At 41.9% G+C, this 25,820-nt stretch overlaps 10 protein-coding genes across 10 annotated transcripts; 2 read left to right on the top strand and 8 right to left on the bottom strand.

Moving 5' to 3' along the window:
* Nucleotides 1–27: 27 nt before the first annotated feature.
* SAMD00019534_065270 (hypothetical protein) lies at nt 28–1,542 on the bottom strand (the record flags this gene model as incomplete). The annotated part of the gene is made up of 2 exons (XM_012898347.1): nt 28–312; nt 385–1,542. 2 exons carry the CDS (start codon nt 1,540–1,542, stop codon nt 28–30), a joined length of 1,443 nt encoding a protein of 480 aa, XP_012753801.1.
* Nucleotides 1,543–1,829: 287 nt separating this feature from the next.
* On the bottom strand, nt 1,830–2,952 carry SAMD00019534_065260 (hypothetical protein; the record flags this gene model as incomplete). Its single annotated transcript, XM_012898346.1, has 2 exons — nt 1,830–2,703; nt 2,798–2,952. 2 exons carry the CDS (start codon nt 2,950–2,952, stop codon nt 1,830–1,832), a joined length of 1,029 nt encoding a protein of 342 aa, XP_012753800.1.
* Nucleotides 2,953–3,695: 743 nt separating this feature from the next.
* On the top strand, nt 3,696–5,119 carry SAMD00019534_065250 (hypothetical protein; the record flags this gene model as incomplete). Its single annotated transcript, XM_012898345.1, has 4 exons — nt 3,696–3,928; nt 4,005–4,518; nt 4,635–4,810; nt 4,885–5,119. Coding segments are annotated over 4 exons (1,158 nt in total), but the record flags the coding sequence as incomplete, so codon positions are not given.
* Nucleotides 5,120–5,277: 158 nt separating this feature from the next.
* Nucleotides 5,278–5,876, bottom strand: SAMD00019534_065240 (hypothetical protein; the record flags this gene model as incomplete). Its single annotated transcript, XM_012898344.1, has 3 exons — nt 5,278–5,373; nt 5,454–5,804; nt 5,874–5,876. Coding segments are annotated over 3 exons (450 nt in total), but the record flags the coding sequence as incomplete, so codon positions are not given.
* Nucleotides 5,877–6,216: 340 nt separating this feature from the next.
* Nucleotides 6,217–8,058, top strand: SAMD00019534_065230 (hypothetical protein; the record flags this gene model as incomplete). Its single annotated transcript, XM_012898343.1, has 1 exon — nt 6,217–8,058. One exon carries the CDS (start codon nt 6,217–6,219, stop codon nt 8,056–8,058), a length of 1,842 nt encoding a protein of 613 aa, XP_012753797.1.
* Nucleotides 8,059–8,260: 202 nt separating this feature from the next.
* Nucleotides 8,261–8,951, bottom strand: SAMD00019534_065220 (hypothetical protein; the record flags this gene model as incomplete). Its single annotated transcript, XM_012898342.1, has 5 exons — nt 8,261–8,348; nt 8,418–8,521; nt 8,602–8,681; nt 8,785–8,798; nt 8,887–8,951. 5 exons carry the CDS (start codon nt 8,949–8,951, stop codon nt 8,261–8,263), a joined length of 351 nt encoding a protein of 116 aa, XP_012753796.1.
* Nucleotides 8,952–9,422: 471 nt separating this feature from the next.
* Nucleotides 9,423–10,837, bottom strand: SAMD00019534_065210 (hypothetical protein; the record flags this gene model as incomplete). Its single annotated transcript, XM_012898341.1, has 5 exons — nt 9,423–9,482; nt 9,544–9,802; nt 9,881–10,246; nt 10,317–10,628; nt 10,716–10,837. The coding sequence occupies 5 exons, from the start codon at nt 10,835–10,837 to the stop codon at nt 9,423–9,425; spliced, it is 1,119 nt and encodes a 372-aa protein (XP_012753795.1).
* A 1,588-nt stretch (nt 10,838–12,425) lies between these two features.
* Nucleotides 12,426–15,201, bottom strand: SAMD00019534_065200 (hypothetical protein; the record flags this gene model as incomplete). Its single annotated transcript, XM_012898340.1, has 4 exons — nt 12,426–13,330; nt 13,389–14,603; nt 14,692–15,087; nt 15,162–15,201. The coding sequence occupies 4 exons, from the start codon at nt 15,199–15,201 to the stop codon at nt 12,426–12,428; spliced, it is 2,556 nt and encodes an 851-aa protein (XP_012753794.1).
* A 2,111-nt stretch (nt 15,202–17,312) lies between these two features.
* SAMD00019534_065190 (hypothetical protein) lies at nt 17,313–21,358 on the bottom strand (the record flags this gene model as incomplete). The annotated part of the gene is made up of 6 exons (XM_012898339.1): nt 17,313–18,214; nt 18,298–19,512; nt 19,577–19,972; nt 20,039–20,374; nt 20,433–20,741; nt 20,818–21,358. The coding sequence occupies 6 exons, from the start codon at nt 21,356–21,358 to the stop codon at nt 17,313–17,315; spliced, it is 3,699 nt and encodes a 1,232-aa protein (XP_012753793.1).
* A 1,041-nt stretch (nt 21,359–22,399) lies between these two features.
* SAMD00019534_065180 (hypothetical protein) lies at nt 22,400–25,587 on the bottom strand (the record flags this gene model as incomplete). The annotated part of the gene is made up of 8 exons (XM_012898338.1): nt 22,400–22,481; nt 22,561–22,778; nt 22,849–23,026; nt 23,092–24,000; nt 24,085–24,200; nt 24,286–24,384; nt 24,443–25,429; nt 25,504–25,587. The coding sequence occupies 8 exons, from the start codon at nt 25,585–25,587 to the stop codon at nt 22,400–22,402; spliced, it is 2,673 nt and encodes an 890-aa protein (XP_012753792.1).
* Between the last annotated feature and the right edge of the window lie 233 nt (nt 25,588–25,820).

The following is a 25,820-nucleotide window of genomic DNA, read 5'->3' as shown; positions in this document are numbered from 1 at the left end:
AAAAACGACAAAGTAGTACTTCTGAGATTACACGTTCATTGCATTGTTATTGCCATCTGCTGTTAACATAGATGCGTCTGTTGGTATCATTGTGATTGGTGTCTCTGTTGTAGTCGTTGTAGTCGCTGTTGTCGCTGTAGTCATTGGGGGCTCCGATGATGTTGTCATTGTCGATGGCATATCAGTCAAGTCCATTGAAATGTCATCGTTGCTACTATCCACAGCACTTGTATCCATTGATTGATTGGACTGTGTGGTTGCCTTCAACAACTGTAGTCTCTCTGCAAATACCGCCAGACGTGATTTCTCCAACTAATTGATTGAATGATTGAGTGAGCGTTAGACAAGTCAACTTCATCCAAGGGGCCTAACAACATGACATACCATTATCCTATCCTTGTCCAAAGATTCCTCCAGGTCAGAGTAGTACTTTAGCTTGGTGTCTAGCTTCTTGGCCTGATCATTGATGACGTGGAATACAAGGGATTGAATCTCTTTGGATGACTCAACGTCTATCTTGTGTGTTTTGCTCAGCTCCTTGTTAGCTGCGTCTGTTGCCGCGCGACATACATTGGCATTGACTGATCGCGACAAGAACTCGATGGTTTTGACAACGTCGTGTTGTTGTTGTTGTTGTTCATTGTTCGTCAGCTGCTTCCTATACTCAACGGCTCGATTGAAGTTGTCCTCAAGGAATGTGTCCTCGATGGGCAATCGCAGAAAGTGCATCAGACACTGCTCCTTTGACTTGGTGACCACATGATTGGCCACATCCGACCAGCTGTCGCCGAATGTATCGATGGCCTCCAATAGGAGCAGGGTCTCTTGATCGGACCACTCGTCGCCGGCCGCGCCGTCCGGCCTCTTGTTGGCGACGGCCACTGAGAGCGGTGTGGGGACGAGCGCGCCGCTGTCTGGGTTGACGTAGTAGTTGATGAGGCCCCACTGCTCGAGGAAGGCGTGAACGCGCATTATTGAGCAGACGTCGCCGACAATGTTGCGACGGACGGCTGTCAGCGTGAGGTACTGGTATGGGTTCTGGTTGTACGTGCTGATCATAAAGTCGCGGTACTCTTTGTATGACTCTGGTGTCTTGATTGGTGAGTCGCCTCTAAAGAACTCGACCATATTATTACGCTCAAACTCTGATATCTCGTTAGGTCTATACCATGAACATTCAGTTATCGTTGAGAAATCAGATTGTAATATCATTTGTTGTGGAGGTTGTTGAGGTTGTAGAGGTTGTTGTTGAGGTTGTTGGTGTAGCTTGGGTTGATCAATCTCAAGCTGAGGTGATGTTGACATTGACATTGATATTGATGGTGAAGGTGTAGGTGATGTAGTTGATGTAGTTGTAGTAGTTGTTGTAGTTGTCGTTGTTGTAGATGTAGTTGGTGATGACTCTTCATCATCATGATGACGATGATGCTTATGCTTTGATCTCTTCTCTTTGTTCTTTGATACAGGTGAAGAATCATCATCACCATTCATCGACTCATCCAAGTCTCTCTTGTGATTGCCATTCTTATCATCTATCTCCATCTTATATTATCTCTTTATCTCTTTATCTCTTTATCTCTTTATCATTCATTAATGCAAGTATTCATTCATTTGTCAACTTCATCTCCAAGTGCAAACCCCCACACTTCAAAAAAAAGTAGCGGTTTAATTTTAAAATTCAAATTCAAATAAACTTGTGACAGTTAAGGAGGAATGATACCCTTTCAAACATTGATTGGTAGTGATAATCGATGATATAATCATCAATACGATATTTTAATAATAGTTACAAGAGGTTAAAGAAAAAAACGAAGCCGGCAATTGGATGTCTACTTCTGTGGCTGCTGCTGCTGTTGCTGCTGAACTTGTTGGTTCTGCTGAGGGATCATCATGGGAATGTATGATTGGTATGGAGCTGGCTGGTAGATTGGTGGGTAGCTTGGGTACATGGTCTGGATTGGCTGGATGGTTGGTTGCATCTGTGGAGAGTTTGGCTGACCGGACTGGTTCATGGCAGTTTGCATTGGTGTCTGGGTTGGCTGTTGGAGTTGTTGCATTGGTGGCATGTGCTGCATTGGCTGCTGCTGCTGCTGCTGCTGCTGGACTGGCATCTGTTGCATTGGCTGCTGCTGCTGCATCTGTTGCTGCTGGACTGGCATTTGCTGCATCATTGGCTGTTGTTGCATCTGTGGCATGGACTGCATTGGTTGCATAGTCTGCTGTTGAGCGGGCATGTTGTATGAGCTGGTGGAGTAGGTGTATTGGACTTGCTGTGGCTGCTCATTCTTCTTGGCCAGACCCTTGACCTTGTCACACAATGGCAGGATATAGTCGGTCATGATTGGGTTGTATACGGTGTAGTTGGAGACGAGTGGAGCGGCGGCGTCGGTAGAAGCTCCCTCCTCAACGGATCCACCATTGACGAGTTGAGCGGGCAGTGAGTGAACGGTGTATGTACGTCTTCTAAAGAAGAGGAATAGACCGAGCAAGTAGACAAAAATAGGGATGAGTGCCCAGAATGAGATAATGGCACCGAGCAAGTAGGCAATGATCACAACGGCCAATCTTTGTTTGAATGGTGTAATAGTGTATGGCTTTCCATTCAACACATTGACCTGATCCATATATAATTGTGAGTTGAATCCCAAAAATGGCAAAGCCTTGCCTGGGCTAATATAGAATACATGGTCCTCATAAACGAACCTTATAATAATTAATTTAAATTGGTAAATGTTAATATTATTATGATTGATTGTTTGATTAAAGGAGTGAGTGTATCATTTGATCAAACACTTACTCTAGACGAAGGAAATTCTTGTTGATGATGAAGGTGACTTCTTGGCCATTGACCAAGACCTTCTTCTGACATGTGACCTCGATGGTCATCTCCTTGCCCTCAAAGTTCAACTTCCATGAGTTGTTGAATGAGAAGAATGCTCTTAATTTGGACATTTTAGAAAGTGATATTATATTTTTGTTATTACAAATAATAAATAATTAGATTGTTAGATTGATAATGGTTAAATAATTCCTGATCGTATCAACTATAAAGTATTGTTATTATTGATAATTATTGTCACAACAAAGAACAATCAATCACTCTTACTCTCTCTCACTTTGGAGAAAGTATCATGGTGATGATGCTTGATTTTGGAGCAGGAGTGACCACGCCTACACACACAATTGACCGGCACTCTTCAGAAAAAGAGAAAAGTGTTGGTGCTTCCCCTCTGAACAAAGAGCAGTCCCCAATCGCGAGGAGTGTGAGTCAGCCATTCTTGTGTTAGTGACTTCACACCAGTCCATCATCAACATTGACCTGGGGTAAGGTCTGAAGATGGACCGCGGTCAATTGTCAGGCTGACTGTGATAATGATGATAATGATGATGTTCAATATGCATAAATAATGTATGACTAGTCAAAGATCTTACTTATTTGAAGCAATAAATAAATAAATAATTACATGTACATGATTGACATCATGGTAATCATTGTTGTGAATGATAGACTGAGAGTGCTCTGAACATCTTTGCCGCTTTGGGAATTCCGAAACGAGGAACATAATTTAAATTATGTCGTTTTATGCTTGTTGCAGATGTGTCAATGAACATACACATAACATACCTACACGACAAACACAACACTCACAACATTCTTGATACTCATAAAGTACAGATAGATAGATAGTTAGAGATATATAATGACTTCGACGAATAATACAGTTGATTATAATAATGGATTGACTCATGGTAGAGTACTTAACTTTGGTGCTGGACCAGGTTGTTTGCCAGAGGAGGTGTTGTTGGAGGCTCAACAAGAGTTGCTCAACTTCCAAGGCAGTGGCAAGAGTATAATGGAGCTATCACACAGAGGCAAGGAGTATTCAAAGGTACACGAGGATGCCAAGTCCAACCTTAGACTGCTACTGTAAGTGTGTGTAGTTCTTGTGGATCGGATACACATCACATCATGCTCACACTCATGTCTTATCATGACAATCCAGCAACATACCAGAGAACTATGATATATTGTTCTTACAGGGTGGCGCTACTTCATTGTTTGCAGGCATACCTATCAATCTGTGCAATGGCAATAATGATACGATTGATTACTTGGTCACTGGTGCATGGTCAAAGTCTGCGTACAATGAAGCCAAGATGTATACAAAGGTCAATGCCGTGGCTGATATGGAGTCGACAAAGTTCAGAACAGTGGCCGAGCCATCGGACTGGAAGAGATCAGACAACGCATCATATTTCTATTATTGTGACAATGAGACTGTGCATGGCGTTGAAATGCCCTCGCAACAGGTCTATGACAATGTGCCAGCGAGTATCCCCATTCTCTGCGACATGTCGTCCAACTTCCTCTCGCGTCCCGTTGACGTCTCCAAATTCGGTCTCATCTACGCCGGAGCACAAAAGAACGCTGGCATTGCCGGTATCACCATTGTCATCATTCGCAAGGACCTTCTCCAAAAGTCAAAGCCAGACACTCCCAACGTCTTCAACTTCTTGGTATGTCCAGCAGAATATGATTGATTGATTGATTGATTGATGGAATGATTCCTAACAATGCCTCCATCCCTCACTCAATTACTTGATCACTTGGTCATGATTGGCAACTCAAACAGAAGAAGAGCCAACAGAACTCACTGGATAACACTCCACCAACATTCAACATCTATATTATGGGATTGGTACTCAAGTGGCTGTTGAAGAATGGTGGACTTGATGAGATGTCCAGACTGAGCCAGACCAAGTCTCATATGTTATACGACTTTGTAGACAACTCAAATGGATTCTACACGTATGTGTCCATATTCATCATTATCCATGGATGAGCCAATACTAACATCCAGCCAATCAATCAATCATCCATAGTTGTTACATTGACAAGAAATATAGATCTAGAATGAATGCATGCATTAGGATTAAGGATGGCGATGAAGCCATGGAGGAGAAGTTCTTTAAGGCTGCAGAGAAGCATGGTATCACAGATGTAAAGGGTCACAGATCAGTAGGTGGCGTAAGAGTCTCCCTGTACAATGCCATCACAGTCAGAGGTGTCGAAGTACTGTTGGCCTTTATGAAGGAGTTCATGGCCCAGAATCAATAATGTGCATTCACATCTAATCAATCAACCTCAATCATACCATAAACGCTCCATTCACTCCAATATGTTCGCTGACTAGTCAAGAGTATTTATTATTGTTCCTGTCTGTATTGACTGACTGTATTGTACAACCTGTGATGCAATCAATGTTGGCAACACTAGGACATGAATGCCTTGCTTGACTTGATTATCCTGATAAACTCGTCGACATGGATCTGACCATCGACGATCTTGGCATCCTTCAATACATTGTCAAACTATATAACATACATTAGGTATCAAACGTCAGTCCACTTACTCATTCAATCAATCATTCAATCAATCGCACTATACATACCTCCTCCTTTGTTAACTTCTCACCGATTGATACCAAGGTATGCTTGAGATCAGCGACACTTGCGTATCCATTGCCCTTCTTGTCAAACACTTTGAATGCTTGTTTGATGTCGGCATCGGCATCAGAGTATTGAGTCTTGCGTTGCATCAACATGGCAAAGTGTTGAAAGTCCACCAATCCATTGCCATCGTCCACCTCCTTGATCATATCCTGCAGCTCTGCCTGAGTAGGATTTGAACCAACTGATCTCATCACTGTACCCAAGTCCTGTGTACTAATCTTTCCATCCTTATCCCTATCAAACAGATTGAAAGCCTCCTTATAGAGTTGTTGTGTAGCGTCTTCCTTTGCCTAATACGTCGCCAAGTGTGTCAGTCATTCAATGATGTAGAGTTGATTGATTGAATGATTGATTCTTACCATTATTATGTTTGTGTATATGTATGTATGTATGTATATGTATGTTGGTTGTTATACTAAGATGTTGTTGTTGTTGCTGTCGCAGGAGTATGTTGTTGTCGCGGTTGTTGTTGGCTTCAGATCGCGATCGAATGACAAACTTGATTGAGATTGAATGAATGAACTCATCTCCCCTTTTGACTCAATTTTGTCAAACAAACCAAGTCATGTGTTCAATGTTTGACAAACACTTTGTCGCGCGAACTAATCTCATTCATTCTTACATTCAATTATCTAACATACACATATTTATATATATATTTGTACACTAATATATACACACACACACATTAATAACTAAATAATGTCATCATTGTCAAGTGTATTGCCTGTACCAAGACAACATTATTCAAATGATGAACATCCTTTGTTCACAACAACGAATCAACAACAACAACAAAAAGAGAAACTACAACAACAACAACAGATAAAGGCAAATGAAGCGAAAAGAGCTAGTATACCATCGTATGGACAGAGAAAAGGTTGGAAACCAACTTCAGTAGATGATTATGGCGACGGTGGTGCATACCCAGAGATACACACCTCTCAATTCCCTCTCGACATGGGAAGGAAGAAGGGATCGAGTACAAAGGGTGCTGCTGGCGCCGCCAACAACAACAAACCAACATCAACAAGTAAAGAGATTATACAACTGGGTGTAGATAGTAGTGGACGTGTCAAGTATGAGGATGTGCTGGGCATTGATAAGAACAAGATATTGTATTCGCAATACACTGACTTGATACCAAAGGAGTTTGGTCAAAGCGAGATGGAGCGACCAACAGACGAGGACACAGTGGAGACGACAAACAAGACAAAGGCTGCACTGGAGAAGATTGTTAATGTAAAGATCGCCGCCGCGCAGCCGACATCATACGTCGAGAAGCAGGCACCGGTCGCGTACGTCAAGTACACTCCATCGCAACAAGGCGGTGGCCACAACTCAAACGCAAGCTCACGTATAATACGTATGGTCGAGGTGGCCAAGGACCCAATGGAGCCACCAAAGTTCAAGATCAAGAAGGACGTGAAGCGCCCGCCCTCGCCTCCCGCCACCATCATGCACTCACCACCCAGAAAGACCACCGTACAGGATCAGCAAGAGTGGAAGGTGCCACCTTGCATCTCCAACTGGAAGAATCCCAATGGTTTCGCGATTGAACTCGACAAGAGACTGGCAGCCGACGGACGCAACCTGCAAAAGGCAGAGATCAACGACAAGTTTGCTCACTTCTCACAGGCGCTGTACATTGCCGAGAATAACGCTCGTGAAGAGGTGACTGCGCGTGCAGAGCTTGAGTTGAAGCTCGCTCAAAAGGAGAAGGAGAAGAAGCAAGAGATGCTGCGCAAGATGGCCGAGGATGCAATGAATGAGCGAACCAGTGTTATCAACAAGATTCACAGCAGGCCAACTGAACGTGAGGCCTCTGATGACGAGAATGGCGGCCGTACACCACCAACCTCTTCAAGACGCGAGACCACAACAACATCCCGTCGTACAAGGAGTAGAAGCAGAAGCAATGAGCGCAACCGTAGAAGAAGCAGAAGCAGCAGTAGCGATAGCAGCGACAGCGACAGTAGCGACAGCGAGGATGAGGGAAGAAAGGATAGAGATCGCATTAGAGCCGAGAAAAAGAGAGAGAGGGAGAGAGAGTACAGGCTGGAAGCCTCGGGCAAGAAGTCCAAGTTCAACCGTGACTCTGACCGTGACATCAGTGAGAAGATTGCTCTGGGTCAGGTGCAGGCCGTGCGTAGCGAGGACTCAATATTCGATCAGCGACTGTTCAATCAATCCGAGGGCATGTCGTCTGGATTCAACGGTGGCGACGACGAGACCTACAGCGTCTACTCCAAGCCATTGTTTGGCGACAGCGTTTCCAGCTCAATCTACAGACCACGCATCAAGCAGGACGAAACCAACAACTCTATCGAGGATGTGCTGTCCACCAGCAGGTTCAAACCCAACAAGGAGTTTAGCGGTGTCGATCACAACAGGGAGAGAAGTGGACCAGTCAAGTTTGACCAGGAGAAGAAGAAGGATGGAGGTGGCAGCGGTGCCACATCCGATCCATTCGGCATGGATGAGTTCCTGTCACAAGTCAAGAAAGGTGGTCGCGATTCAGATGCTGGTGGCAGAAGAAGATAATAATAAACTTAAGTTAATGCTATTATACCTTTTAACAAATCATCTGGAGTTGGATGATCAAGAGTCATCATTATAATCATCTCTATCATGCTGTGCCAAGTTCAAGTTCAAGGTCCAGTAGTAGTCATGTGATTGATTGGTTGGTTGGTTGGTTGGTTGGTTTGATCTAGCCCATCGAAATGATTTATTATCCTACATTCATTTACTTGGATGCCTTCTTGTCCTTCTGTTGCTTCTTGTAGACGAGCTTGGCAGTCTTCTGCTCCTCAATCAAGAAAGCACGGATGATTCTATTATTGTTTGATTGACAAGTATGTTAGTAAAGTGAAGAGCGCAGTATCATTGATAGAGAGACATACCTGGTGCGAACGCAGGTGTGGCACTTAGCACCACCGTAGGCTCTGGCGACGGTTCTCTGGCACTTTGGGGCGTTCTTCAACTCGAGTGGTCTCATGGCCTTAATCTGTTGTTGTTCAATGTAATGTGTAAGTCATCTGCTAGTTGCTGTTGTACCTGTTTCAATCATCATATCGCGATATTTACTCCGTTGATCTCAGTTCCACATTCGTTGCAACGTGGGATCTGTCCCTTCTTTCCAACGTATTGGTAGACCAACTTTCCACCTATAATATAATGACAATGACGATGTGTAAGTAAGAGATCCTGCATAACCTATATCCTATATCCTATTGGTGTATCCAATATCTGTCGCATCTGTGATCATACCTGGAGTCTTGACACTATATGGTTGGATTACAAAGGTTAGTTACTCTATCCATTCATTCAATCAATCGTTCAATCGTTCATTCAGAGATTCGATGTACATACACTCTAACCTTGTTGGACTCAGTGCGGTATGAGAGTCTTCTTCTGTATGTAAGACGTTGAACCATTTTCTATCTTGATGATACGTGATGGGCTGTAGACCTGTGTTGTGTAACTATTGACTATCAATGGCTAACCATGTATCCGCTGAGCTGCAAGCGAGAGAGTCAGTCAGAGTCTGTGTGTGAGTGTCTCTCGCTCACCCACCACATCCAATCCAAATTTTAATTTGTTTTTAATTAATTCCTTCAAGTCCAACTTCTAAAGTAACGTTTTTCATTCACACAGTGTTGTGGATGAGACATGATCACTTCCAGTTCAACTGGAATCAATGTTGTGTACAACATGTATTATTTATTGGTGTAACCTTGTTCTTCGTGATATGTATAATGGATATAATGTAGTGATACTTAGGTATATTACCGTTGTGATCAATACTATTATAACTAAATAATCATGAATGGTGAAGAATTCATCTTCAATAATATATCCATCAATCAATGATGGTGATGAATCCATGTTTCCATTTCCACCAATACTTATAATATTACTATTGTTGTTAGCAACACTTGTTGTTGTTCCAGTTCGATTGGACAACTCTAATTGTAATCTATGTTGTTGTTGTGCATGTAGACGTTCCTGTCTGACTCGATCACAGACGTTGCATTCGGCCAAGAATACACAGTTGTTGTAATGTCGATGGAAGCTCTCTTTGAGTGGTGCATTCTTCCATTTGAAGTAACTGTTGTATAATGTCTCGTTCTTTGACACCTTGACCAAGTATTGTCCCAATGCCTTTGGTGATGCAAACTGATCAGTCCTAATGATTGAGTTGTCACCAGTTGTCCAATCCTCTACATTTGGTGCGCCCATATACACTGGTAATGATAGTCCAAGGTATGCATGTGGTAGCTTCTCCCTACATTGTTTGTTTGATTGAGTGTGAGTGATTGATTGATTGATCATGGATGGCCCTCGGACTGACTGAATGACTTACGTAACATAGTCTGTTTCATTACTGTTCTCAAAGGCCAGGACGAACTTGTATTGTTTGAATAGCTCCATCTTGGCGGTGAAGCGATCACGGTCTGTGTTGCGATTGAGTGCGTCGGCAGGCTGGTTCATCAAACATTTGCCATAAGAGTCCACTTGTATATACTTCATCAGCTCCTTGACGTATGCCGTTCTCTTGTCAGCGCCTCCACGTTTACAATTGGATGCAACAAACACAGCAAACTTCTTCTTCTCCTTCAAAGGTGGTATACGTCTCCTATACGACTCAATACCATTCTCCTGTCCCCAACTACATGTAAGACTAATCTGTACTTCTGCCTTTGCATCAAATGTCATTTTCCAATCCATCCTACAAGTGTGGCGCAGTTGGTTAGTTTCATGGTCGTCGCGTCCAACAAGTCATCATTCAAACTACATACTTTGACAGGTATTTGGGATCGGCTTGTATCTCAAAGTACTTTGATGTCTCGTAGGAGAACATCATGTACTTTTGGCCACAGATCTTTCTCGGTGGATACTCTAAGCCACGCTTACCATGAGGTTGTGGTTCGAATAGGACGACATCAGACGATTGATACAGACTCTGATCAGAGGTGAATACACACGTCTCTCTACAACGCAATGTATTGGAGTCTGTATATCCTGCCCAATTGATATAACCATTCCTTCCCCATCCAGTCCAATGATTCTCTGTCTCCCATATCAATACAACTACATTGTTTTCTGGTTTGCTATCAATTAGTTGTTGGTTAGTATGATTGATTAAATGATTGATTGAATGAATGAATGAATGAATGAAGGAATGAAGGGTAACATACCTTTCAATCAAAAGACTTGTCTGATCTTTACATGGATGCTTTTGAATGTATTTGTTGGCACTGATCAAGATTGTCAACACGTAGGCAATGAGCATTGTCAACACAAACACTTTGTGTTGCATTCTAATCGCCATGGTTATTGTTAACTATCCTATCCTATCCTATATATATATATATATATAATAACTATTATCTCTTTATTTACATGTAGTAGTGTTTGGTGATGTTGTTGGATATTGATTGAATGGACTGGTGTTTGGTCGTTTTCTTGAACAACTTGTTTGTGATGTTCGTGTTTCCCCCAAGACTTTGTATCTTTGCAACACTCTTGGCAACATCATTATCAGTCTTCTCTAACATAAATTAGTAATACAATCAAACATATATAAGTAAGTTCAATGGAATATGCCAACTACCTTTCATTTGGTGAATTATCATCTTCTAATACTTGTTCTTCCTACTATTCATTCGCATGTTGTTGGCTACTCAGTAGAGTGATTGAATGAATGAATTCCAATGTAAGAATAATTAGAACATTATTGGATGTATTGTATTATTGAGATAATGGATCTTTAATGATGAATCACGGCCAATGTTGTGCAAGTTGGCACGAGTCAATTGGTTGTTTCACTCAATAGCATCATCATATATTAATACTCATGGATTGATTATATCAGAGAAGGACCTGGTCATTGCCATACAAAACATTGATGCCCTGGACAACATCAACATCAACAACAACACTATAACAACAATATCAACATATAGTGCCATACCTGTATCACTTACCAAACTGAAGTTCACCAGACATTGTGGACACTTTGACTTGTATAGAGATGGAGATGAAGTTCTATCTATGATATACATTAGGCGTCTCTCAAGAATGTTGACCAATCTTCAATGGTTAACATGTATCTCTGTGGAGACGGCCGATGTCGTTGTTTGATTAGCAGATGTATCCCTCACACCTCATGGTGGAGGATATGGCAAGGCTGTCAATGGACTTTGATCACTATGACAATGATCATTGGAAGGAGTTGGAGGAGCAAGACACGATTGAACCAGGTGTAATGGATGAGTACATAACAGGAGTTGGAGGAGATGGGACTCGAGAATCAACTTCTATTGCATCATTTATCAATTAAACGATGTCTTAAGCATCTTTCAATATGGAATGACAATATAGTTATGACTCGAGACAAGATTATATACCTCGGGGACATGGCCTGTTCCAATGTCTACTCTCAGAGTCATTCAACTCAATCACATCACTCAAACTTGTTGGTCGTGGCATAGACATAAACACATTCATCGTTGTACTTGTTGGAACATTGTTTAGAGTTTTTTGTCGCGCTCAGATCATTGACATTGCTAACTACACTACATTTGGACCTGAATTACTGTGATGATAGACCTTGTATGGAAGTTCATCTAGTGAACTATCTCAAGTTACATCATTGTTTGGATACATTGGCTATTACAGATGCCTCTGGATCTTGGAATATGAATTGTAATGCATCTCTTGGAAATATCACTGATCATTATCCAAACTATATGTTGGGTTCTTCATGGACGATCACTCAAGTATTATGTTGGCCAACACTTCATCCAAATATCATCTGTCATAACATTGATGATGATGACCTACTTGGGTAACCTTGGTCAATCATTCAATCAATTAATCAATTAATCATGTTATTATTTATTTATTTATTTAACTAATGACCTCCTTCTCAATTTGATGAGGTTGAATATCTTGAGATCCCTTCTCTCTTTCCTGATCAAGATTAGTGCGGCAGTGATGATGGCAACAACCACAACAACACACACAACAATAATTCCAATCATGGCCAATGTAGACAACCTCTTCGACGACGAAGATGATGATTTGTGATTGCAAATGGAACCGTCATTCGATTCAGCATTATCGATATCGACCAATAGATGGAAGTCTGGATCAAGAATGGCCTGTTGTTCAAAGCTGCGAACATTGAATCCAATCATTGTCTGTGATGACTGTGTGTCATTCACTGATTGTGATTGATCAGAGACAAGCACGTTGGTCACAGTGCTGACTCGTCCATCGACCAATGCCTTCTGGATGAAGTGACCATACAGACTGTAGCTCTGCACCTTGACTCGCATCCAGAACAAGTTGTCTTGTGATCCATTGACATAACCTTGTTGTTGGACTGAACATGAGTTGGAGTCTGTCGTGTTAATGGCCGCTCTCATCACAACTTGCATCGAATCCAACTGACTTGGGAACCTGTAGTCTGACAATGTGATGGTGTACTTGATGGTGTTCCTCTTGATTGGGAGAATGTCACCGGCGAACTTGACATCCTCGTCTTCAGTGAACCATATGACATTGACCTTGATCATTCCAATATTATCACTTGGTCCAAACTTGGTGGTGTAGTCACGTGATTGAGCGGATAGATTTGTTACATTCCATTGTGACAATGGATATGAAGCCAACTCCGCACCATCTTGATTGAGTATCCTCACTCGAACAATCTCAATGTCACCAACAACAGTCTCATCAGAGATGTTATAGGTGTACACAGTCGTTGGAGAGTGGTCAATGATAGTTGGAGTTGTAGGTATCGACTCTGTTGAGTATGATTGATTGGTTAGAGGGTAATGGATGCTAAGTGATAAGTTACTTACCTGACGAGCAATCTTGGCCGTACCACGTGCCATAACATTGACATCCAAAGGTGGAAGAGCAATCTCCATTGTTGAAGCATGGTGGGTTGCCTGGACAGATGACTGTTGGTGTGACTATGGGTTGTGTTGGTTGCCGGAGTTGAATAACAACAATGTTGGAGGAGTATTGATTGGAGCTGAGTTGGATCGAGATGTTGGTTGTCTTTGGGTCAAGAACTTTGAAGTTGAAGGCAGCAATCACAATTGCTCCATATGTCTTGGTTATTCTAATTCCTTGGGTGAGATCATTCAATGCAATGTCATCACCAAAGTTCTTTCCAAATATTGTGATCATTCCATTCTCAATTGAGTAATCATCAATTATTGGTATGTTGTGAGTGTACTTGATAGCAATGGTCTTGTTCAAATCGAGTAGAGATGTTGGTAGATCATTTGTACTGTATCCAATCAAGTTCTGACTGTTGTCCACAAGGCCATAAACAGATACCAAAGCCACAGATGAACTCACATTGGTGAAGGTGTTGGAGGCAAATCCAAAAGGTAGTTGACCAGTTGCCATGAAAGAGTAAGCGCCGCCAACATCACTCATTCCCATGAATGTTGTATCTAACTTGAAGGTCTCGAACAAGTATCCAGTGAGATAAACTGCAGGAGTGTGACGAATACTGTATCCAGTTCCAGTCTCACTAATAGTCAATCTAATCTGGACCTGGCGCATATGTGATCCAACGTCCACGGTCGGTGTGAGTACCTCCATTGACACCAAAGATGGTGGTGTGAGGTCTTGTGATGATGTTGTCAACTGGATGTTGAACTCAAGTATCTTGTCCGCTTGCATGAGGTATGAGAGAGGTGACAGGGTAGTCCGATCATTCGAGTGTGTGATATATTGCGCACGGTTCATTGATGAGTCAAACAGTTCAATGTCGAGGAATGTGAAGGTCTGATTGCCAAAGTTGGAATCGACAGTAAACAGGATCTGGTAGATGCCCTTGAACATGTCGCCACTTGTCCTGTTGGCTGGTGTGATCTCGAATCTTCTCTCAAGTCCATCAATGTCACTGACAACATTGATCACTCCACGTGAGAATCCATTTAGTGAGTCCTCAATCGTGATGTTCCATCCAATTGTCATTTTTCCATCAGCTGCCAAATTGACAAACCTTGATGGATAGGCAGTGCATGATGTAATCATTGGTGGCATCTCATCACCATCTTGGTTGAATTCAAAGGGTAGAGATTAGTTGTATATTAGTAATCTTGCATATTTTGATTTGATTGATTTTGATTTGATTGAACATACTTATTGAAATGATGTTAATGACAGATGTATTTGGATATACCATCGATATTAGATCACCATGAATAACTCTGACACCAAAATAATCACCATATCTCTTGTCGTTGGAGAAGTAGTTGGAGCCAGGTGGTCGCAATCTGAGATAGTACTGCATTTGTCGTGTCATAGTCCTTGCTGGAACAGTGAATGGGATAACAAATAGTGACATGTCCTCTTCATATTTTCCCTCTGCCTCATAGAATTGATTCTCATCTCTTGAACCATACACAAGTGTCACTCTCCAGGTCGGCAGGATCTTGGAGGAGTTGAGGTACAAAGAATTGGTCATTGATGATGAGCTCACATCCATTGAGTATTTGTTAAAGTAGAACACACTTAGATCTTCAGCGCCAATTACATCTATTGATGAATAAAGTGTATATTGTTAGTTTGAATATTAATATTTAGTCTACCTTCTGGAGAGTATTACTTACATTGAGCTGTTTGGAATCCAACTGGAGTGCCAGAGTTCATAGATTCATCTCCTAAATAATATGAATAAACATTTAGAAAGTTATCAATTATCTGGAGTGAATACTTTGGTATCTCCCCTGATGAAGAATAAAGGAACAGTAGCTTCTGATATTGTCCATTGTATGTATCACCTCCAATGAGATCCAAGTGGTCCACGATGTAAAAGTCACCAGATGAGAAGTATATCACCATATGATAGAATCCAGATAAAGAGGAAACAGAAGTGCTCAAAAGGTACTTATTTCCTCCTACTGGACTGATTTGGAATGATATAGAAGGATAGGGACCTGGAAAATAGTCTTTTGATTAATATGTTTGATTATCAACTAATGAATTGATCTACTTACGGGTTGTTTGAGGGGTGTTAGGACCAATACCAACAGTTCTAAAGTAACAATTGATTTGAGGACCAGAGATTTCTTGAAGATTGTTGGAGAAGAATGAAATGGACATTGTGGTGTTACCTCCTCTAGCTACATTCGTTACTCCAAAGGGATAGGAGAAGTTGTTTCCTCTATATTGAGCAATTCCTAGAGTACAATGTCTGTAGCTTGGTAAGTTGAACGTAATATGGCTTTGAATTCCAATTGTGGTATTGGATTCAATTGTTGAGAGAGCAGTGGTATAGTATGGATTATAGCCTAGAGGTTTAAAAGATCAAAAGGAAAGATGTATTGATTGATTGATTAAGTTAGTGATTATTAATAACAAGAGGAGGAGGAATGACTTACTTGAGGGGAAGGTGTATGATATTATGTATTTTGTTGGGTTGGTGGTAGCCTCAAATAGGCTTATTTCATCAGACCAATTTGAGCGATCCAGTACAATTGACAGAGTCCTTGGAGATGAGGACCCAGTTGATGGCAAGTTCTGAACTGGTTTGAAAATAACTAGACCTGTGGCCAAAAAATTAAATGTCGTTGAATTACTTTGGAGAAAGTAGGAGGCAGAGGAGTTGATCGTTGCGGAGAAGAATGGGTTGACAAAGGACTGTACAATTCCTGTTCCAAGCTTATTGTTGAAGATATTAATCATATCTGAAGGGCTGGTAGTTTGTTGAAAGAGAGGAGGGAATATGATGCTGGCACTTCTATTATTGTTGGTTATGGTAATATTGATTGGCTGTGTAAGGTCACCTCCAGTATCGGGTACATATGGGTAGATATGAATGGCGAAGATGCTCTCAGTTGGGCCTACCCCTCCAATAGGGGACAAAGTGCACATAAACAGATCAGCATGGCATTCATATAAGGTGTCATCAGACATAGGGTCATTGATCTGTATAACCGACATAAAGGTGTCTGACGTCTTATAATATAAAAAGTTGGGAATGACTCTATTCCTCACGAATGGACCTGAATACATTCTAACTGAAAGATCTCGATGCTCTATTCAATCAAATAGAATGAATGATTATTGTTAGTATTTGGTGGTAATTGATTGATTCAAATCAAACCAAATAATAAGAATAACATACTTTGACATAGGTATGATGCGCTCCATGGGAGAGGCTGATTAAGTGAGTCAATGAGCTGACCATCCTGAGATATCAATCCAACTTGTGGATTAACATTAGTAACTATGTTAACATATTGAAGACCGTTCATATAGAAACTGTTTGTTGGATTATATGATGTTGAACTTCCATTTCCATAAACAGTGACTGTTACGATAGGTTGTGTATGATTGACTAATAATAGAATCCTTGCCCTACATGTTGATGATACTAAATTGACTGAGACCTTGTATCCAACCAACTCACTATTTGAAAGTCCAATTAGATTACAAGAAAGTGATATTATTAAGAGTAAAAATATTTGTAATGATATCTTCATTTATATATATATATATTATTCAATTATATTTATATATCTCTAAAGAGTCATTGATCATGAATGAGAATATTTTGCGAGGTGAACCCGACATGTCGTTTGAGGCCATCAGACATGTGTCACCCCCAAAAGAAGTTGGTATTCGACCAATACTTGATCATTTTTTCTGAGTTTGGTGGGGCCTGTCAACTTGGTTTTCAAAAGTCTGGTGATTGGAGACAAATGATGACGTGATGTTTCCATTCCATCAATCAATCAATCAACCAATGTTTTAATGATTTATTTTTGATTGACGTTTGACTTCCTTCCCAATCGCATAAGTTTAAATATAAATATAACCTTTCTCTCTCTATATATCCATATTAGAACAGATACAATAATGGCAACAACAACTACAACACATAGTACAGCAATTCCAACGATGGCCAGTGTTGATAACTTCTTTGATGATGATCTGTGATTACACACAGCACCATCATTCGATTCAGCATTATCGATATCCATCAATAAATGGAAGTCTGGATCGAGAATGGCCTGTTGTTCAAAGCTGCGAACATTGAATCCAATCATTGTCTGTGATGACTGTGTGTCATTCACTGATTGTGATTGATCAGAGACGAGTACATTGGTCACAGTGCTGACTCGTCCATCGACCAATGCCTTCTGGATGAAGTGACCATACAGACTGTAACTCTGCACCTTGACTCGCATCCAGAACAAGTTGTCTTGTGATCCATTGACATAGCCATATTGCTGGACAGAGCACGAGTTGGAGTCTGTCGTGTTGATGGCAGCCCTCATCACAACTTGCATCGAATCCAACTGACTTGGGAATGTGTAGTTGGACAGTGTGATGGTGTACTTGATGGTGTTCCTCTTGATTGGGAGAATGTCGCCGGCGAACTTGACATCCTCGTCTTCAGTGAACCATTTGACATTGACCTTGATCATTCCAATATTATCACTTGGTCCATACCTGGTGGTGTAGTCACGTGATTGAGCGGATAGATTTGTTACACTCCATTGTGACAATGGATATGATGCCAACTCTGCACCATCTGTATTGAGTATCCTCACTCGAACAATCTCAATGTCACCAATAATAGTCTCACCAGAGATATTATACGCGTAAACAATTGTTGGAGTATCATCATTGATGACTGGGGTGGAAGGTATCGACTCTGTTGGGAATGATTGATTGATGGAGTGAGCAAGTGAGTGAGTGAATGATTGATTGATTTGAGCAAAAGTGTGGAATACATACCTGATGAACAATCTTGGCCATACCATGAACCAGTACATTGACATCCAAAGGTGGACGAGCATAGTCCATGGTTGGAACATGGTGGGTTGCCTGGACAGCTGACTGTTGGTATGACTATGGGTGTTGTGGGTGGAACACGGTATTGGATGACAACAATATTGGAAGAGTATTGATTGGTGCTGAGTTGGAGTGTGATGTTGACCTTGGTGGTATCGACCTCGGTAATGTTGAACGCTGCAATCACAACTGATCCAAATGTCTTTGTGAAGCTCATTCCTTTGGTTAAGTCACTCAAAGCAATGTCATCACCAAAGTTCTTTCCAAATATTGTGATCACTCCATTATCAATCGAGTAATCCTCAATTATTGGTATGTTGTGAGTGTACTTGATGGCAATGGTCTTGTTCACATCGGGAATACCAACGTCCAAATCAACTGTACTGTATCCAATCAAGTTCTGGCTGTTGTCCACAAGACCATATATTGATACAAATGCCAATGTTGATGAGTTACCGTTCGGGCCAATGGTGCTGACAGCAAAGCCATATGGTAGTTGGCCTGTTGCCATGAATGAGTAGTCGGTACCCGATTGAGAGATGAATGTTGTATCTAACTTGAATGTCTCGAACAAGTATCCAGTGATGTAGATGGCGGGCATGTGACGCATGCTGACTCCACTTCCTGTATCGCGTACCATGAATCTGACTTGGACCTGGCGCATATGTGATCCAACGTCCACAGTCGGTGTGAGTGTCTCCATTGTCACCACAGTTGGTGGTGTGATGTCCGTTGATGATGTGGTCAGCTGGATATTGAACTCGAGTATCTTGTCCGCTTCCATGAGGTATGAGAGTGGTGAGACAAGTCTTTGATCACTCGAGTATGTGAGGTATTGTGCACGATTCATCGAAGTGTCAAACAGTTCAATATCGAGGAATGTGAAGGTTTGATTGCCAAAGTTGGAGTCGACTGCAAACAGGATCTGGTAGGTGCCCTTGAACAAGTCGCCACTTGTCCTGTTGGCTGGTGTGATCTCGAATCTTCTCTCAAGACCATCAATGTCACTGACAACATTGATCACTCCACGTGAGAATCCATTTGGTGAGTCCTCAATCGTAATGTTCCAACCAATGCTCGTTGATCCAGTAACTACGGCGACCGACCTAGATGGGTGGGCAACACAAGATGTGATCATTGGTGGCATCTCATCACCATCTTGATTTGCCTGAGTTAGTGAGTGGCCGCCAACACAATGAATGATTCATTGAATGGTACTTACATGTTGAGATGATGCTGATGACAGAGGTTGTTGGGAACTTCTTCATGATGAGGTCACTGGAGATTAGGTTAGCGGCGAATAAACCTTGGGTATTGGTTGAGGGGAGGTAGAAGTTGTCACCTGGCAATTGTACTCTGATGTAGTATTGCATTTGTCTTGTCATTGTCTTGCCAGGTACCATGAACTGTATGACAAAGAGTGATCTCTTAACATCATATGTTGCTGCAGCTTCATAATATTGATTCTCTGCAATTGAACCATAAACCAAAGTCACTATCCATGATGGTATAATCTTTGTTGAGTTGAGATACAATGTGTTGACCATGTGAGTTGAACTAACATTCATTAAATAATTATCAAAGTAGAACACTGACAGATCTTCAGCTCCAATCACAACTAGGGTAGGTGAGTGAGTTGGTTGGTTAGTCATCCATCCAAGTGAGTGATGGAATATGTACATACATTGAGAGGTTGTGAACCCATATGGATGTCCGAATGATCCAGCATTATATCCGAAATCCATGATGGCTGCTTGTTTCTTGTCAAAGATGAAGGCAGAGTACTTGGGTTGCTCACCAGATGGACAGTTCAGTGTAACTAACTTCTCATACTTTCCCAGTTGTGAACTACCTTGATAACGATCAGTGTGATCCAGACTATACAGTTCACCAGATGAGAAGAACAACAACATCCTGACGAATCCAGATTCATTATCGCCCAAAGTGGATCGCAACAAGTACTTATTTCCTCCAACAGGTACCAATTCCAATGTTTGAATTGATGGTGGAGTAGTGTCGGCTAGTCATTGAATGAGTGAATAATTGTGATCATTGATTGAATGAATGATAGTACTTACGAAGATTAAATGTGGAACCTGATACGAATGGTATACTTGGACTGCCAAAGTAGCAGTCGAGTTGTTTGGGTGGCGCAGAGTCGGGGATATATCTACTGGCGTAGAATGAGAAGGATAGTTTGGTTATGCCGCCACTGGAAACATGAGATACACCAAATGGATAGGTGAAGTTGGTGTCCATTCCATAAGTGCTCAATGGTGAAAAGGTACATTGTCTATAGCTTGGTAATGTGATTATAATATTATACCTAATGTCCAAGGTCAGAATGGCGCCCATCGAAGTCGAGACAACTGGTTGAGGTGGATTGACTGATTGATCGAAAGATTGAATGATTGGTAAGTTATGGATCATGCTACTTGAGTCGACTCTAGTGCATGCACTTACGAGTTGCTTGGTCATATGACATGACCGACGCTGTTTGAGAGCTGAGGGCCTCTTTGAGGCTTATCTCCTGCTTCTCATCAACTTGTGCAAGTGCTAATGTATGAATAAGACCATCTTGAGTGTTTTGAACTGGCTTGATGACCTTGAAGAATCCAAATTGATCACCGGTGATGTTGCGCTGGAGAAAGTAGGTGGCTCCGGGATGTGATGTGATCATTGTCGTGTAGATTGGATTGTATCGAGTGGGTACAACACCTGTACCAAAGTTGTTGTTGAATAGTAAGCAGGTCTGAGTCGCGCTACTGGTATTGTTGGTTAGTGGTGGGAAGTTAACGTTGGCTGCTCTGCCATTGTTGGTGACGGTGATTGTGATGGGCTGGGTGTAGTCATAACTGTTGCCCAGTTGATTTGGATAGACGAATAGTTGGAAGAGGGAGGAGGTGGGGCCGGCTGGTCGAAGGGGTGCGATTCCACATGCAAACAGATTGGTGGAACAATAGTAATCTCCATTGTTGGCGCTCCTAAACACATCATTGATCATCACGACTGTCTGGAATACATCAGAAGTGGATATCTCTTGTGATATAGTAGGTACCACTCTATTCCTAACAAAGGGTCCTGTGTACTGGCTAACTGATAGTGTTTGTGGCAATTCTGTTTATATGTGATTGGTTGAGTGATTGAGTGATGGAATTGTTCCAGTGAATGATCGATTGATTGATTAAATAGATTGAGTGAGTGATCGAGTGAATGGAAGAATTCCAGGATTGTTTCATTATTGTTTGAGTGATTGAGTGAGTGAGTGTTATTAAGTGATGGAGTGATGGAATAGTTCCAGTGAATGATCGATTGAGTTAGTCTAACAATCCAAGGCTTTATGATCATTGATACACATACGTTGACAGTCATAGGAGGCGGACCATGGGATGGCGACTGTAAGTGTGTCGACGAGTGTGCCAACAGCATTGATTGGTGATTGTGATGTTTGGACTTGATCGACGAATTTGATATGTTGCAATCCATTCAACAAAAAGTTATTACTACCGACATTAATAGTTTCAGCACCATTATTACGATTGATAGTAAGTGTTGTTATTGTTTCAGTGTGATTGACCAACAACATAATCTTGACATTACAACTTGTTGCATTCAAGTAATTCACATTGATCCTTGATTCGACCAACTGTCCATTGACGTATCCAACCGCCATACATCCTACTACAAATAACACAAGTAATATTGTTGTGTTACTCTTCATTATATTATCTGTGTATATGTATATATAAAAGTGAAAGATGTTTAATGATGATTCATCATCATGTCCTCGTCGGATGTCAACAAAGTGATGGTTGAAGACATGTCATGTACAAACACCATTAAGTGTGCAAAGATCTGAGGACGATCCCTGAAACTCCGTTTAAATTGATGACCTCAATGATCTCGCCCGCCCATTAGGCCCGCGAGCCCTCCGCGATAAGTGGACCCAAAAAAAGGTCCAAGATATTTGCAAAAATGGAAAGAGTTTTGATCACCTTTGTAGAGCCCACAATACCGATTGACGATCGTGTAAGTGAGTCGCGCGTTATGCTTTATCTACCTCCGCTCTTTGACATCCACATAAATAGGTGTAGATACTTTCAAAAAGTAATTGATCTCCGCTTATTCTGTTATTGATTGATTGATGATGTAGATGTAGGTGGTTAGTTATCTGATTGTTTGCGACTTAGTTGTCCATGGACTTACTGTTGTTTCAGTGCTTGGTAGTTGGGGAATGATGCATGTGGAGAGGCAATGGGTGTTGCCAATGGTGTGGCAGAGGGTGGCAGCGAGACACCAGTTGGCAACAGGTTGATATTGGATGGAATTGGTTGATTGATTGTCACATAGTATCTGAGTGTCTCATGGTATGTCAATGTCTTTAGGAACAGTTCTCCTAACTTATCCTCCAAGTATGCAATACACTAATCGTTTGTTTGGATTGGATTGTTAGTGACATCAAAGTATGGTGTGATTGATCAGAATCAAACTTACAGACTCTGGAGGCATTCCAATTGTCCAAAAGTAGACCAATGATGTAAGAGTGGCAGAGACGTATTCCGAATGCTTGCCCTTGAGTATCTGAATATCAGTGTACGTTGTACCATTGACCACCACTGGATTGGAATCACTCATCATATTGTCTCGACTGACAACTACTATATCACATGAACTGAATGGAATGATGTCAAGTCAGTGATCCGATGTGATGTGATTGATTGATTGTGATATACATACTACTTGGAGACATCACCAACGATTGCAATGGTCTCTTTGGGTCGTGTTGGGAATGGATTGTGATCGTTCCAAAGTCTGAGATCATCGATGAGCTTGGGGAAGAAGTCGTACTTGGGCACTGACATCACTGCCATATCACTGATGTACTTGTTCGAATGTGCTCCAAACAATGAGCGAGATAGGTTCTGGAAGTGTGCGGGCAGACTTGGTTCAATCGATCCAAACTCAAAGAGGTTCGTGTTGGCTGCTGCTCCTTGCTGTTGTTGTTGTTGTTGCTTGGTAGTTGGGTTGTTGCTGCCGCCAGTTGTCGCTGACTTGCTCTGATGGGTGGTAGTAGTTGATGATGTGTTCTTTGGAGGGATAAGTGTGTTGGCCTTGCCATTCTGCATGGAGGCGGTCGTTGGTGATGTAGAGAATGTGTGATGATGGCTGTTGTGATGTGAGTCGAACTTGGGCGATGTGGAAGAGGACAGCGTCTGCTCGCCACCACTGCCAGGCGTTCCATTTGGTATCGCCTGACCATGTGAGTGAGGTGGTCGTGAGTTATCCTCGCTTGGATGATAGAGTTGTGGAATAAAGTCGATGTTCTGACGATTGAGTATCAGCTCGAAAGAGCGCCAAAAGTAGCTGACGATCTGCAGCAGCTTCTTGGCCTCGTCCTCACGCGGACATACTATAATGGCCTTGGTCATTCGGTATGATGCCTTATTGTTCTTGCAGCCTGGATTGAGACAGCCTGCATAGCCATAGAGTTCAGACAGTTGATTCAAGAACTGACTCTCAAAGTTGATGAATGAGTTACAACGTTCGTTTGAGCATCTGAATGATGTTGACTCTGGTGACGAAATGATATTCGTCATCCAAGTGATGTTATATGTCAACACTGCCGTTATCAAGTTGGATAAGAAGCTACATGATCATGATCGAGTGATTGATTGATTGAATGAGTGAGTGAGCGAGGGTAAGATGGTGTCAAGGTCCAATCAGACTTACTATTTGGTCTTGGCTGTGTTTAGTGATGGTAGTAACTCTCGCAGGTTCTCAAAGAGGACTACGTAGGTCTGTCTTCTTGTGCTTGGATAGCATAGTGTGTCAAGCCACAGTGGTTTCTGTCAAGGATGGATGGATGTGGATCGTGATCGTGTGAGTATATGTGAAGGACTTGGGCGGCAACTCTCACTCGAACCAACTTACCTCAAGTCTTGGTGCATAGTACAGGTTGTTAATATATTCTCTAAAGCCTTCTACCTCTTTGAATATCTGATTGATCTCGCTAAGTCCATATCCAGACAGCTGTTTGTGTGTGTGTTAGATCATGTGATCGATCAATCAATCATCAACTCGAACTTACTGAGGCATGAGCCATCTGTGTGACACGAGAGTATATCTGATTCTTGAGTAACTTGATGATTGGTTGTATCCTCATGTCGATCAGGATGTAGTGAGTGATGATGAACTGATGGAATCGAGATATTGTGTCCTTGTCGTAGTGTGTGGCTCCAGCACTGGTCGTGGAACCAGCTGGTACTGCCGGTGCGCCAATGGCACTGTCACGAGGTCCAAAGATGACACATATTGACAAAGTAATCTTCTTGACCTTGGGGGCAGCCATGGGTGGACGCATGCGTCCCATTGTCGAACTTGATCGATGTCTAGTCGACTGAGAGAACTGTGGTATCTGCAGGTTGTCCGTTGTCTTTGATGGCACCAGCGTGCCACCGCGCGGCAGCTTGCTCTGTCCAGTGACGCCAGTGAGATCGCCCTCACTCTTATTGTTGCCCGTACTGCTATCACTCTCCTCAGTCTGTGCCACTGCTGCTGTGGTAGAAGTCGTACTGATACCATTGCAACCGCCATTACCATTACCATTGCCAATGCTACTGATATGTTCGAGCGTTGGCAGATCGGTGGTTGATTGATGTGTGGCAGGAAGCTTCTTGAGCGAAGTTGTGGCGGAGGTGTTCTGCTCGCCTGCGACGTCTGTAGTGGAGGCGGTCAGCTGTGAGGGTGAGGTTGATGAAGATGCCCCTTCGTCCCTGCTGAGATTGAGTGTGAACAACTTGGTCAAGAGCATCTGATGGCTCTCGGGTAGATAGTGTATCTTTGATGTGGTGCCCTGTATATTGAGTGGCACTGTTCCAAACATCATCTCCTTGAGCATCTCAACCTTTCCCAATGACTTTGACAATGCAGCCTGTTGTTGCTGTTGTTGTTGTTGCTGTTGTTGTTGTTGTTGTTTACTTCCACTATTACTCTGCTGTTGTTGTTGTTGCTGTTTTGTCTTTACTGCATCGATCTGAAGTGTATCAAACAGTACTGTACATGAGTTCTGGTATGCCTATGTATATATTATGATGAGCTCAGTCAGTCTTATACATTCATTCATTCAATCATTCAATCAATCAAACATACAACGAAACGAATCTGATCATTCAGTTCATCCTTTGGTCGTTGATTCAGAGATGGATCCTTCTGAAACAGTCTAAAGAAGTCCATTCCTAATTATGTATGAAGTATGTATATGTATATATGTATATGTATGTACAGTGCACTTTGAATAAACAAGTGATGATTCAATGTATTGACCAATGAACCTTTGGACCTTGTCATTCAGACACCACTTCAACAATCTCCTGCTTCAAAAACGACCACTCAACCTTGAAGCTACTCACACCTTGATCAAAACACAACACACTTGGAATCAAAAAGTCAATCAAAAGTATACTTTT

Source organism: Acytostelium subglobosum (assembly GCF_000787575.1).
Source record: "Acytostelium subglobosum LB1 DNA, scaffold: scaffold12, whole genome shotgun sequence".
Classification (NCBI taxonomy): Eukaryota; Evosea; class Eumycetozoa; order Acytosteliales; family Acytosteliaceae; genus Acytostelium; species Acytostelium subglobosum.
This window is presented reverse-complemented; position numbering and strand designations above follow the sequence as displayed.